The sequence below is a fragment of the Zingiber officinale genome, chromosome 6A (genome assembly GCF_018446385.1).
Source record: "Zingiber officinale cultivar Zhangliang chromosome 6A, Zo_v1.1, whole genome shotgun sequence".
Taxonomy (NCBI): Eukaryota; Viridiplantae; Streptophyta; class Magnoliopsida; order Zingiberales; family Zingiberaceae; genus Zingiber; species Zingiber officinale.
The window spans coordinates 71,026,137-71,041,363 of record NC_055997.1 but is presented as its reverse complement, the minus strand read 5'-3'; the positions used below and the strand labels follow the sequence as shown (position 1 = coordinate 71,041,363).

The 15,227-nt window shown below is 37.2% G+C and overlaps 2 protein-coding genes, 1 non-coding gene and 1 pseudogene across 4 annotated transcripts; 1 reads left to right on the top strand and 3 right to left on the bottom strand.

The window, feature by feature from the left end:
• Positions 1-842: 842 nt before the first annotated feature.
• On the top strand, positions 843-4,413 carry LOC121996524 (membrane-anchored ubiquitin-fold protein 3-like). Of its 2 annotated transcripts, XM_042550512.1 has the most exons (4): positions 843-979; positions 1,089-1,321; positions 2,619-2,789; positions 4,005-4,413. In XM_042550512.1, exons 2-4 carry the CDS (start codon positions 1,192-1,194, stop codon positions 4,058-4,060), a joined length of 357 nt encoding a protein of 118 aa, XP_042406446.1. In that variant the 5' UTR covers positions 843-979; positions 1,089-1,191; the 3' UTR covers positions 4,061-4,413. The 2 variants fall into 2 exon arrangements, with proteins under 2 accessions (XP_042406446.1, XP_042406445.1); XM_042550511.1 differs by having other exon boundaries at positions 843-1,321.
• A 686-nt stretch (positions 4,414-5,099) lies between these two features.
• TRNAW-CCA lies at positions 5,100-5,171 on the bottom strand. The gene has a single exon. It is a non-coding gene; the product is annotated as a tRNA-Trp (tRNA).
• A 7,858-nt stretch (positions 5,172-13,029) lies between these two features.
• On the bottom strand, positions 13,030-14,145 carry LOC121996522 (annotated as a pseudogene).
• A 147-nt stretch (positions 14,146-14,292) lies between these two features.
• Positions 14,293-15,180, bottom strand: LOC121996521 (ATP synthase subunit delta, chloroplastic-like). Its single transcript, XM_042550510.1, has one exon. It carries the CDS (start codon positions 15,175-15,177, stop codon positions 14,428-14,430), a length of 750 nt encoding a protein of 249 aa, XP_042406444.1. The 5' UTR covers positions 15,178-15,180; the 3' UTR covers positions 14,293-14,427.
• Between the last annotated feature and the right edge of the window lie 47 nt (positions 15,181-15,227).

Here is a 15,227-nt window from a genome sequence, read left to right as displayed (position 1 = left end):
AACTTTGCTGCTTGTCGGCGGCAGGTGTCTCGAGGATGATGTTATCCCCTGTCTCCTTTGTCCTCTTGCGTTCCTTGTCGGTCGCTCGGCAGGCGTATTACTTCTGTCGCCGGTTATATGTATCGGTCCGACCAGGATAACTCCTGGCCGTATGCTCGACCATTGAAACCTTTTTACCTTGAGCATCGGAAACCCGACCCCTAGTCGGGTTGTCTTCCATTCGGTTCGGAGAATCACGGCCGGTCGCCCTGCGGGGCCCTGTCGGTAGGCCTACTCCGTCCGATCAGTCGGTCTCCGGGTTGACTATCTTGACCTTCGACCTCCACGTGCCGTTGACCACCCGAGGATCCCCCGTCCTTATCACCGGATTAATAATATTTCTTTTTAATATCTCTCTTTCCACTAAATCTTTTCAATCTCTCTTCTTCTACTTATTTCATAAATATAATAATAAAAAAATAAAAAAAAATTAAGGATGATAGAAAGTTTAGAATATTTAATGTAGTATGTGAAAAATAATTATTTAAATTTAATAAAATAAATTATTTGTTTTAAATTTTATATATAATAATAAGGAAATTGACTTGGATAATTTACCCATTCAATGATTTTAAATATGGTTAAATATGCTTCACATAATTATGGTGCAATTTTTTTAAAAAAAATGATGCGAAATTTCCTAAAGATGAATTAGCCATGTTAATAGCCATTAGTACAAAGGTTTAAAAATATGAAAAAAAAAAATAGAGGAGGCAGTTTGAAAAAGAGAATAAATTTGGGGTGAAATGGAAATTTCGACCAACTTTGCTTTAATTTAATATTTTACTGATTGGAATAAGAAGAGCTGTCGCCTATCCTCCGCCTGCGTCAACGCGGGAGGCCTCCCCGGTCGCCGATTTACCCTCGGAGTCCATCAAAATCCAATCTTTATGCGCTGGCTACCTTCTTCTTCAGCCGGAACAGCAAGATTTCGATCTAGGTCATCGCTGAATCACTATACTCCCCTTATCTAATCTCGGATCCCACTTTCCTGCTCGAAAAGGGCTTTTCTTTTTGCCCCTTATCGCGACTTCAATCGCTTCCGCCAGATTAGGGCTTTTACGGATTTGCGTAAAGATCGGCATCGCTCTTTCAAGTCGAAACCATGGGATGTTGAATCGAAGATTCTCTTTCTAGCGGAAGTTATTTGGAATGGCCGAAGAGGATTTGATTGAGCTCAAATTTAGACTCTTTGATGGCACCGACATCGGGCCGACCAAGTATAAGCCTTCCACCACCGTTCAGTCTCTCAAAGAATTCGTAATCTCTCGATGGCCTCAAGGTAAGAGGATGATGACTTCGGCATCAGTTTTCAGTTTTCTCTTTTTTTTTTTTTTTTTTTTGGGTGCCTTTTTTTTTTACTTTTTTCCTGGATTAAGTCCATTACTTTAGACATTGTCTTTGAAGTTTTTAGAAGAGTTAACTCGTGAGCACCATGGAAGTTTGTATAACGATCAAAGCAACAATTTCCTTCCTTCTCTATGATGTTGATGCTTCTTGCTTTAGGCTGTCATTGGTTCATTGGATATAAACGGTTTAGAAAATCCTGAAGAGGAAATCAACATTTTATTTTAGTTTCTGCTTTCCTACTTGATAATAACTTGTGGTAGCATTCTCATGTTATCCATGTGCAGTTGTCTTGGATATCTATTATTATGATTATTTTACAACTTTTTCCCACTTATGAATCACCTTCGCTGCCTTGGTGGCTTGGTCTACAATTGTCCATTTCCATGTATTGGGATAATACTAACAATAAATCAATTGATTTCTGGATCAGTCTTCCCTACTTTATGCAGGTGGATATATAATTTTAGTAATAGATAAATCAATGATTACGAAAGTAAATTATATTGCTATCGAGATAAATTCATGGAAGAACTAACGAACAAATTTCTTTGCTCCATATCATATGTTCTAACTGGTTATATGTTTATCTCCTTGGGCATTCTAAATCTTCAACTCTAACCAGATTCACTTATGTTCTGTGATCTAACATGGTGGCTATTATACTTCTGTATGAGAACTAAAATGAGAATCTGTAGGTGTAACCATTACCATTTGAAGGAACTAGCAACCTTACATTTGGAATTGCCAATGAGCTGGAAAATTTGTGATTGTAGGTTATACAATGCTCATTTGATGGAGCTAGTAATCTTACATTTGCAATTGTCAATGAGTTGGACAATTTGTGAACGGAACGTTTAAGATAAATCTCTTTCTGCAAATAATTTATCATTATTCATATGCTGCTGCAAGTAAATCTATCATTACAGATATGCGCTCGAAAACTTAAACTTCGTGATCCATTCTGCAAGTTTTGTTGTAGTTCGCATCAGTTTAGTAATGATATCTTCTAACTAAACTACATAATTAATTAATAACAAAATTTTGGCAGATGATTCTTTGCTATCATGATCGTCATTGCCTGAAATGTTCCCCTCTTTATTATAGGATTTTACTAGTGTATCATATAACACATTCAACTTAATGAGACTATTTATTGTCTCTCCTCGTGACAACGTTTATATATTTTCATCACTATTCCTTTGTAACCTTTTTCATGCTTTTCTTTTCAGACAAAGAAATTGCCCCAAGAACAATAAATGATGTGAAGCTCATAAATGCTGGAAAAATACTGGATAACCACCTGACTATTGCTGAGTCGAGGGTATCTGTTGGTGAGCTTCCTGGTGGTCTGATCACTATGCATGTTGTAGTTCGGCCTCCTGTTTCTGACAAAACTGATGGTACTTTCTTTCTTTGCTCATGCAAACACTTACTACTACTGTCAAAGTAACTTTATACCTTTTAGGGATTGGATTTTTCATTACTTAGTAGGTTAGCGATTTACTTTCTCTCTTGTTTGCAGCACATCTTTTACTTCAGCATAGCTCAAAACATAATGTTGATTGTTGCTGTATCTGTTATACTGTCAAGTAACAGCTATTTTTTTAGGATAAAATTAGGCTGGAATACTGTTAGATCTTAATTATCTTATTTATAAAATAATTTTTCTTGCTTGTTCAATTTCTGTTGTAATGATCGCAGATTCAGCATTTTGGTCGACTGTGTTTTTAGCTTTGATACAAATTGGAAGCTGGGCGTTCATATGCAATATCTTTCATCTGTAGTATCGATTTTTTTCTTATATCAATATATTGATGCATGCTATAGTGGTTTGACATTGTCATCCTGTTCCTTCGCCCTGAATGGATCACTGTAACCCAATTGGACTACGTGCATGTGTTCTTACATGATGGCATCTCAACATGGGCTCTGGCTTATCCGACTACTTTTGTCATGGTTATACTTAGACAAACATGCTTAAAAGAGTAACTCAGATTCACCACGAAACAATTATCCTATTTCTTTGGGTATAAGTTTACTATGTTTTTTTTCTGTTTACGTTCTACCATTCAATGCCCATTGAACTAAAAAAATGTGATTCTTGTTGCTTTTACCTCATACACATGGAACATATACCACTGTTGGATTAAGATATTGTTTGGTTTAACTAGATTGACAGTTGGGTTATAATAACAGACAGCCACATTTCTTATTGTAGATTAAAACCTAAACAATTTCCTTTATTATTTGACCTGGACTGTTATTTGGTTTAAACTTATATGGCACGGCTAATATAAATTGGCACATTTTGTATATTGTTTGCCCTCGTTAGTTTCTTCCAGTTTGGCAAATATTGAAATTGGCACATTTGCATACTTGTCGCACTAGTAACCCTTCATCAGTTTCTTTTCCATTTTCACAAAAATGGAATCAAGTATGCTTGACCATATGACAATAGGTATCATAATTCATATTGCACATTACTGCTATGATTAAGTATGCTTTTAGCTGAATCTGTTTCCTTCATCCATAGCTACTGCCGGCTTCTTATAAACATATCGATATGGCAAGATATCTGTATCCCTTCACTAATATAATATGAGACTCCTTTACAGAGAAGCAACTCGCTAGAGCCTCAAAACAGAACAGGTGCCGTTGTACAATCCTCTGAGGCTCTGACTACACAAACTACAGAATCATTTCTTGTCTGTTTGCATTGGAGTTCAAACTTAGCATCATCTTTGTTTGGTCCAGAAACTTCAAGTTCTTTCTGTTGTTTGCATTGTTGCTCCAAAGATATGCAAACTGTTTTTAGGCGGGATTCACTATGATTTAGTCATCAATAGATTGAAGGGTGAAATGTGGAAAAAACATGTCAAGATTTGTGGTTGTGTAAATTGGAGTCTCAAGCAGTGATTTGTTGTTTCTTTTAACTGTGAAATTGGTAGTGATTCAGTGATTCATTCCACAATGTAATTCTGTTTTGGTTTGTCTTTTAAATATGGTGATATCAAATTCACAGTATGAGATATTTGCCACTAAAAGAAAGCTATTTAAGATTGATGTATCCCTTTATTGAATGTTATCATAGAAATATCACTAAATAAGTTATATTTCGTTGATTTTCTGTCCGAGGTGTCTTTTAGCCTCTAAACTTGTGATGATTTAGGGTTTAGGGTTTAGGGATCCCTTGAATAAGATCTATCATGTTCATCCGATCCACAAGATGATTGTTTTTTGCAATCCAATTCCATCACTTGACATCACTCCATTCTTTGAGTCATGTAAAACTTACTAATATTTTTTAACTGATTTATTTTTATAAATAGTTTAATATGTCAATACGCTTACCACTTTTAAATTGTAGTTTTATTAATAGTATTTTAAGTTGGACGAAATTGTATTGTTGAATTATGTCTGCAGCTTAAAATAAGTTATTCTTCAAATATTTTATCTAATTAACATGAAAATGATTGTTAAATAAAAACGTGCTAAAATTTGCTAGCAAATTATTCATGTTTGAATATATTTATTAAAAGTAGAATATGCACACGTTAAATTTATTAAAACTCTTTATATGTAATTTTATCTGGATAAATATTACCATATCCTTTTAGAATTAGAGGGTTGAAAATAATATATTATAAGGGCAAAAGATAAGCAGAATACTTCGTGGTTTGATTAAAAATGCAATTGGGAAATAAAAAAGGTGAACCTGACGTGAATCGAACACGCAACCTTCTGATCTGGAGTCAGACGCGCTACCATTGCGCCACAGATCCATTTGATGATTCGGTAGAGAATACATTAAAGAAAACCAATATTTTTTATCATTCATTTTTTTTTTTAGAAATAGTGCTCCAAGAACAATTTTTTTTTTTTAAAAAAAAAAGGAATTATCGTTAACTACCCTAATTTATTTTAAAAATTGTTTGAGATGGTATAAATTTGAACTAAAAAAATAAGATTGATAAAAGAAGGGTGTTGGAGTCCATCAATATTATACACACACATTTTGGTCTACTATTATTCTTTTAACGGAGACTTCTAATAAAAGAGAAGATCAAATTTGATTGTGGCTTGAATAAAAGGCATTCACTATAACAAAATCAGATATTGCGATTTATATTCCAACAGCGCTCAAGTTACAAAGATGATTTTTTTTATATAAAATAATTTCATTTAACTCCATTATATTTTATAGAGAGCATGAATTTAAATTTCATTTCGTGTCGATCAATACAAGTGAAACTTATTCTTTCATCCACTAACCTACATATGCATCACTTTGTAACATCTTATTTACATAGACAAGGGAGAGATGTGAGGTATAGTACAAGTGACACTTATTATATATTCCAACCATATCAATCGGCATATGGATCACCCTATTTTTTCAGAATGCAAAGTCGAGGTGGTAAAGCATCTGCCTTGGTTCCATGAGCCACTACCAACCTTGTCATCCTCTCTCTGTAAGACGAGCGGCGACGAGGGTTTTACAAGGTGCCTCAATGGTTCTATGATGTAGGATTTTGCCACGAGGCCATCTTTGAGCTGTGTTTTCCCTAGTTTTTTAGTCTTGTTCCCTCATGCGTTCCTAAATAGTGTCCATGTGGTAAAAAATTATCGTCTTTTGGAGCCCGGCTAGAGGGGATGAATAGCACTGTAAAAATAAAATACCTTTCTCGTTCTTTATAACTTAATTAAACTAACATTTGCATAAAAGAAATAAAAAAATTGATTAAAAAGAAGAAGCACAAAAGGATTATTTGATTTGCAATCAGGGGATTGCTAATCCAAAAAAATTAAAAGCCCACTAAACATCTCCTCTGGGCGGAGAAGCCTTTTACAACAATCAAAACTCATAACTACAAATCCAAAGTCAAATAGAATCAATTACAAATGTTGTTCTGAGCTACTAGGACCAGAGCTACATTTATAGCTCTGGTCGAGGTGTCTGGAAGGGTTTCAGACGTCTGGAAGGGTTCCAGACGGCTGGAGGGAAATAAATTTTTATCCTCATTGCAATGGAATGTGTCATGTCACATTTGTATGAAATTCCTGGTCCAGGCACCATGAGTCCAGGCACTCAAACCTAGAAAGTCAACTATATGTCGACTTTTGATCCCAGTCTTCTGCTCTGATTCCACTCGTATTTGTCCAAGTCTTCCGCTTCGATTCTATTTGCTTGAGTGATTTTGGTCATCCGAAATAGGGCTCACCCGAACCCATTTTCCGGACTTCTCGAGCAACCTTCTGCTCCGGCTTCTCGTCTCTTAGAAACGTCATGCGCCTTTTTCTCGTCCGCCAGCGTACTCTTCCGTAGCATCTCATCCCTTGGACGCACTGAGCCCATTGACTCTCTCTCGTGCTGTCCTTCTAGCTAGCTACGTCTTTCGCTCGATTTCCTATGATCCTAAGTTCCTACACACTTAGATAAAAGAGTTAAACACTAACAGGACATAACCTGACTTGGTTTGTTACATCAAAACTACCTTGGGATACTAACAATCTTCCCCTTTTTAATGTAAACAACCCAAGTTAAGTTAAAGGGAAAAAAATATTAATAAATAATAACAAGGTAAATTTTGTAAATAATAATGTGCAAAAATTAATGATACCCCCCTACACTTAATCTTCACTTCTTCCTCTTTGATCACATTAAAAATAGGATACTTTAAAATAAAAAATCTAAAACAAAGTCTAAGAGAAAATACTATTTTCTAGAAAATAAAAAAATTAAAAAAATTTGGAATCTTATAACGAATTTAATTTGAAAAATATTTAAGTAAAAAAAATTATTAAGGATTGAGCAACATAATTTTTTTTTAAAATAATTTTTTTTGGGAACATGATAATTTTTTTTAAAAAAATAAAGTTTGAAAATAACTCTGCAAAAAATAAAAAGTTAACATAAAACATTTTAAAATTTTTACAGCTAAATGATGAAATTTTTTTTATTGAATTAATTATCTTCTAAATAATTTCTAATAGAAATTTTGACAAACAATTTGTTCAAAAGCATTAGATTTTTAATTAAATATTTAACAGTTAGTTAATTAAACATTTATTTTAGTAATTGGTTTACAGGCTGTAGCAATGTACTAGGTTTTCTTGGATATTGGAATAACAATCACTTCTAGATAAAGTCTTTTAAAGAAATTAAATATTTAATTTCTTTTTCTGAAAGTCATAGATCTAACTGTAAAAAATTTTAATTAAAGAACACAGGGCACAAAAAAAAACATAAATATGATTTTGGAACCCAAAATACATTCCTTTTTACAAGATTAATCAAAAATTTCTTAAGAATATATTTCTGTGATATTTTTTTTTAATTTAACCTTTATGGTATCTAAAATGTCAATTTAGTCCATTATAATTTATAACTTGTGAGTATGCATTATTTTTAATTTATTCTTTCAATTTTTTATTTTTCATTTTTATCTTGTCAAAATTTTCTAGTTAACAAGTATTGCTAAGGTTAATTTTATTTTTTATTTTCTTTTAATATTTTTTTATTTTTTATTTCTAATTTGTAGGAACTCTTCGATAGTATTTTTATAAATTTAAATAATTTATTAGGAAGTAGAGACCGTACATAACTTATCTTGTCGATCCCATTATCTAAAACTCCCCCTTAAGTGTTGCTTCCTTCTGATGTTGCTCCCCCTTCATCGATGCTTTTGATACTAATTTCGGACAAGCTTACTTCGTCTTCATCTTCTTGGTGACTTGCCACTAGCGCAAGTCCGGCGAGGGCTTCGATCTCCAATTTGGACGACGTTTCGTCCCATGTCGCCTTTAGATTATACTTGGTATAGGCTGACTTCTTGTTCTTCTCCTTGTCCTTATTTTTGTACTTATTCTTCAATTTAGGACAGTTGTCTTTCACGAGACCTTTTTTATTGTAGTGGTAGCATCTTATCTTTCTTCTTCTTCTTTTATCCTACATTTGATTAAATTTATTAGTTTCAACAACTTTTTAAATCTTCTTACCATAAACGTCATTTCGTCATCATCGAGAGAAGATTTAGAATCAGGTTCGTCCACTTTTGCTTTTAGGGCAATGTTGTGTTTTGGCTCCTTCTTCAGATCTGCACATTGTGTTTCATGAATTTCAAATGTTGAAAACAACTCTTCTAAAGTACTTACTTCTAGATCTTTGGAGATATAATAAGCATATACTAATGATGTTCATTCAGTAGTCCTAGGAAATGCATTAAGCACGTACCTTATCGAATCTCGATTGGTTACCTTTTCTCCGAGATTCGTGAGTCCGGTTATAAGTTTCTTGTTCCTTGAGTGAAGGTGTGCAATGATTTCACATCCTTCTAATTTGAGGTTGCAGATCTGTTTTGGAGCAGATCTCGTTTCGGGAGTTTTGCATCCGAGGTCCCTTCGTATAATTCCAGGAATTTCTCCCAGAGCTGCTTGGTTGACTCGTAGGCTCCAATCCGGTTGACTTCTTGAGGTGGTAAGACGCTAAGCAGATGAAACTCTGTTTTGCTGTTTGCTACGAAGTCGGCTTGCTCTTTCTTCGTTCATTGATATTTTTCTCTGTCCTCTAGTGCTACAAAAACAAATTTTATGATTAATAGTAACTCGAAATCTGCCTTAAAGAATACCTTCATCTTTTTCTTCCAACTTGTGAATTCCCCCTCGAACTTCAGTGGATAGATGCTCGGTCCGACCATCTCTTGTGCTTCGTTTAGCAGTTAGTCCTCCTGAAACTGTTGGACTTTGATACCAATTGTTGGTTCTTTAGCGTCAACTAGAGGGGGTGAATAGCCCTGTAAAAATAAAACACCTTTCTCGTTTTTTTATAGCTTGATTAAACTAACACTTGCATAAAAGAAATTTTAAAAACTAATTAAAAAGAAGAGGCACAGAAAGGTTACTTGGTTTGCAATCAGGGGAGTGTTAATCCAAGGAAATTGAAAGCTCACTAAAAATCTCCTCTGGGCGGAGGTCTCTTACAACAATCAAAACTCACAACTACAAAGCTAAAGTCAAATGGAATCAATTACAAGTGTTGTTCTGAGTTACTATGACTAGGGCTGCATTTATAGCCCTGGTTGGGACGCCTGGAAGAGTTTCAGGTGCCTGGAGGGGATAAACTTTTATCCATGTCATAACGGAACGCGCCACGTCGCGTTCGAATCAAATTTCTGGTCTGAGTGCTCGGACCGAGAAAGTCAACTTTCTGTTGACTTTAGGTCTCGGTCTTCCGCTCCGATTTTATTTGCTTGGGTGATTTTGGCCATCCGAAATAGGGCTCATCCGAACTTTATTTTTCGGCTTTCTCGAGCAACCTTTTGCTTCGACTTTTCGTCCATCAGAAACACCGCGCGTCTCCTTCTCATCCGCCAACGTACTCTTCCGCAGCGCCTCGTCTCTCGGACTCACTAAGCTTGTTGACTCTCTCCCGTGGTGTCTTTCTCATTAGCTACGTCTTTCGCTTGACTTCCTATGTTTTTAAATTTCTGCACACTTAGACACAGCGGTTAGACACCAATAGAATCTAATCTTATTTGATTGATCATATTAAAATTATTTTGATACTAATACAAATGACTCACTTATACTTCTCAACGCCGGCCTCGTAATAAAATAGAGTAAATTATGATCACTGAACGGTCCCTCTAAATGAAAGAGATTTTTATTTTTTAAAGAATTATTCTCTTAAGGATTTGATCTAGTTCTTATATATAGAAATTTACCAGTTGAGAACCAATCCAGTTATGTCCGTGGAAGACTTCTAAACAGAGCCCGTGACACTATCTTGGTATGCCATTGACGCTTTGATAGATCTCAGAATGTCTTGGTTAACAAATACACGTTGACTTCTTAAAATGTCTCTTGTTCATTTTTTTTTTTAAAATTAAAATGATGTGGCATGCTAGGGACCCTTAAAAGAAATTTAACAGTTTTTTTTTTTTTTTTAAGTTAGCAGATGTTTAATTTACGTCTATTAAATCTGAGGATCATCGGTCTATAAAAGCTTTTCATCCTAAAGTGTTAGCAGCCAGCGATCCATTTTTTCAACAAAGAACGATGCTTTTCATCCTAAAATGTTAGCAGCCAGCAATCCATTTTTTCAACAAAAACAAAGAGATGATGTTGTACGAAGAAAAGGATTATTATCACTACAAAAATGTACCGTTGTGATTCCTCAACTGGCTTACGGAATCTCCGTCGATCATCTTGACGAGTACTTACGTATGAGTGAATCAACTGCCATTAGGTGTCTTTTCAAATTCTGTGAATACGTTGTTGAAATATTTGGTGATAGATACTTGAAAAGGCCAAATGCTGATGATGTTCAACGTCTTCTTCAAATGCATGATGAGAGACATGACTTTCTTGGCATGTTAGGTAGCCTTGATTGTATGCATTGGAAATGGAAAAATTACCCAGTTGCTTGGAAATGTCAATTTACAAGGGGACATGGGTCACCAACAATCGTACTTGAAATGGTCGCGTCTCATAACTTGTGGATATGACATGCATTTTTTGGGGTCGCCGGTTCACGTAACGATATTAACGTGTTATATGAATCTCCCATATTCAACAACGTCTTGCAAGGAAATATGCCGGAGATTAATTTCATGATGAACGACACTGCATATACAAAGGGCTATTATCTAACAGATGGAATATATCCCGAGTGGACTACTTTTGTTAAGGCTTTTCCTTGTCCGGAGGATCCCATGAGGAAGTTGTTTAAGGAAAGACAGGAGTCTGCAAGAAAAGATGTTGAACGGGCATTTGGGGTGCTCCAATCTCAATGGGCGATTGTCAGAGGTCCAACTCGGTATTGGTATAGGAAAAAGTTAAAACAAATCATGTTAGCATGCATGATTTTGCATAATATAATTGTTGAGGATGAGGGAGGTCACATGACAAATTGGTACAACGAAGAAGGTGACGAACCCGCATAACCTATCCATGACACAAACCGAGGATTTCAGGATTATCTTATTGTTCTGAGCTACGTGACACTCAAGTTCATCACCAACTTTGCGTCGACTTAGTTGAGCATATCTGGAGGCAATACAACAATAATCTGTGAATTGATATTTCATATATTATTTTTAATGACATAATAGTATAGTTTATTTAAGTTATTGTTGCATTTCAATTTCATAATTACATGTAATTTAAAATAAATTTTATTTTTCTAACTTTGTAATTTTAGCCGCTCAGTTGTATTTTATTTTCCCAACTTTGTAATTTTAGGTGTTCAGTTGTAATTTCATTTTTCTAACATTGTAATTTCATTTTCTCACAAACATCTATTTTATTTAATAAATATATTTAAAAAATTAATATTATTTTTGAAAATAATAAAATTATATTTTTAAACATAAGATTATTATTAAAAAAATAATTTAAATATTTTAAAACATATTTAAAATATATTTATTTAATATGATATAATTTTAAGATGAGTGAATGGATGGTGGAACCCATGAATAATGAGTATTAAGGTTAAAAGGGACGTGGATGAAAGAAGGGTGTTGTTCTAAGTGGCAGTGGACCTATGCCTTTTGATGAGGTGATGAGTGTTATAACATTAGAGCATTATGGATGTTCTTAGCTTAACATTTTCAAATTTATCATCTATTAAAAAAAATTCATCAGTTATTCATCAAATTAAAGACTCTAGATATATGGAAAATTGAGGATAATACCATATTTACCACGGAGACAACCTAACCACCACCGTCTTATCATTGGAGATGCTCTTATACTTCATCTCATTTTTCTTATCTTCTTCATATTTCTCCTATACCATACTTTTACATCAACTAATTATGCTAGAGAAGATTAACTTAGGTTACTCAAAGATTAAGCATTCAGTAATCAGTACTTTTAAAATCAAATCAAAAACACAAGATGCTAAGTGGACTAGTTTCCGCTCACAGGTTAAGTGGTCAACCGATGAACAATTGGTCAAATTGTAAGTCAACCCAGACAACTCAGGTGAATGAATTATAAATGAGTAAAATCAAAATGAAACTCAGGTGCCAACTTGACTTCGTGCTGTCTTTCATTAACAAACCAGCCAAGTGTCAAAACCAGACACAGAATATTTGCAGAATACTTGAGATCGATCCTTTGCAAGATCAGAGCTAATTCCAAAGTATATCATATCATCAAAGTTTGCCTTCTGCAAATCTAGCAACTAGACATAAATTATATTGCTAATTCAACATCTAAACTAAACAGTTTGAAATATTCTGACCAATAGACAACATCATTCATTGTGGCAAAAGGCGAAATGCTCGCCCCTAGCGCATCCGTTATATCCGACCCAAGATCATCACGAGGGAGGTAAATCATAGCATCCAAACAAGCATGTGACGGACAGGGTATAATACGGAGATAGAGAATTTATTCCTCAGCTATCCCGAGGATCGACCCGACCTCATTGATAGACAACATCATTCATTGTGCAAAAAGGCGGGTCCCGCCGCCCAGCGGCCCCCTAGGCCTGGCCCCACAGTAATCCTAGGAGGAGGTAAATCAGCGGTGAATGCTGGCCCGGGTAAAGCGTGGTGTCTCCGGAATTTAACACTAGACAACATCATTCATGATTCATGTGGAGGGTGGTCAAAGCTTAAATGCTACTCATATAAGAACACAAAATCACATTAAAAATTTAGCTTCAGCACTCTAAACAGTTGAAGGGCCAATTTGATCATTCACAAATGTATCATAGATCGTATATTATAGGGGAAATACATTATTACGTCCCTATTGTTTCTGAGTTTTCCCACTTATGTCCCTCAAATGTTTTCGTTCCCATTTATGTCCCTCATAAATCATTTTCGTTCCCACTTATGTCCCTACCATTAACTGATCCGTGAATTTGAGACGGAATCAGCACGTGATCTGCACGTGCTCGTAAAAATCTCCTAAAGTGGTGGTGGTTGTGAAAACGAGCCGTAATCGCTGAGGAGCGAGCAGCCGGAAGCCAGGGCGTGGTGGTGGTTGTGATTCTGCCGCCAGGCTGCATGGGAGGCGGATGAGGACTTGAGAACGGATGCTAGCTCTCGGGCGTTGGCCTGGACAAGGAATCGCCGGCCCTCGGCGACGTTCCGTCAGACTCCATAACCGTCCTGGAGGCAATGGCCAAGCTCCCGAAGCGCGTCGACATGGCCGAGAAACGCCGCGTGGGCACACAGCGCCACACCGGCGTGAAGGTCTTTGTCTCCCTTGGAGCTAGCGCTTCCGTGGAACTGAATCACGGCGAGGGAGTACAGAGCTGCCGTGTGAGACGCCATCGCCATCCGGGCCATCAGCGCCGCCCTGCTTCCCCTGTTCTCTAGGCAGTAGAATCGAATCTGCATACCCAATTTTCACACAAAGATCACATCTTTATCCTTCGAATCTCTCGAAACCCTTCAATTTAGTCGATGAATGAACACCTATCATTCCCAGCACATAACAAGCTTCAATGTTTCCGGAATCGGCGCACTGCTTCAGGAATTTATGCGCCGAATTCGACCAATTTTTAGCCTTAATTACGAGAGATTTCAGAGACGCCTTGGCAAGAACAAGGGGATTCCATCCCAATCCTTTCAATCTCTTGCAACTATCAAATTAAAAAAAAAAATTATTTTTGATCACATAAATATATATATATATATAATGGGCTAAAGTTATCACGGCAGGTGAGGCAGTGCGTACATTAGCGGCAGGTGAGGCAGTGCGTACGTTAGCGTCACGCTCACAAGATCCGAAGGTGAACCAGCGGTGGCGCTGAGTTTGCAGAGGATTTTTACGAGCACGTGCCGATTCCGTCTCAAATTCATGGACCAGTTAACGACAGGGACATAAGTGGGAACGAAAACGATTTATGAGGGACATAAATGGGAACGAAAACATTTGAGGGACATAAGTGGGAAAACTCAGAAACAATAGGGACGGAATAATGTATTTCCCCTATATTATACATACTTACACAATCTGTTGGAGAAGTGCAAATGGAGAAGATGAATGAAAAGTACCGAAATGTAGACCTGATAATTAGAAGGAAATGGAGGAGAAATCGAGCTGCGTGGCGATCTCATCGATCTGCTTCTTGACGCTCATGTCGATGAACTTGGACCCTGTTGCCCCGTACCGGATCGTGAATCCGGCGATGAGGGAAGGATCGAGCACCGTCTTGATCCTCACGTTCTTGGCCCCGGTGAACTGCTGAACCACCTTCGTGATCTGGGAAAGGTCCTGCGATTCCAAATCCACCACCGAGGAGACGACGGCGACCTCCGTGTTTGTGATTTTGTTGAATTGCAACTCGAACTCCTTGGCGATCTCATTGAAGATGTCGATACGCCGCATGTCGACGAGGATGTTGAGGAAGTTGGCGGTGTGGGGGAGGAGCTCGAGGGTGGAAGCAATCTCCTTCACCACCTCGGCTTTCCGCTCCACTGGGATGGTAGGGTTGGAGAAGAAGGATTCGATGGCTGGGTCGGCGAACGCCTGCTCCAACTTCTCGACGTCGGCTGCAGTTTTCTCGAGGGAGTCGTTCGAATGGGCGACCTCGGCGAGTGCTGTCGCGTAGCTCGAGGCGGCAGAGTCCATCATGACGGCCCCGAGGGCGCCGCCTCCTCGGTGGCGCCGGGGGAAAGGGGAGAGGATCCTTAAGCGGCAGGGGGCGGCGGAGGGGAGGCGGCGTAGTAAGCAGGAAACTCGGGCAGGCGAGGAGGAGTCGGAGAAAGGAGCTGCGGCGACGGCGGGGCGGAGGGCGATCGGAGACAAGCGGAGGGCGGCCATCTCTTCGCTTCTTTCTTCGGCGAAAGCGAGGAGGAAGCGGAGGAGAGATG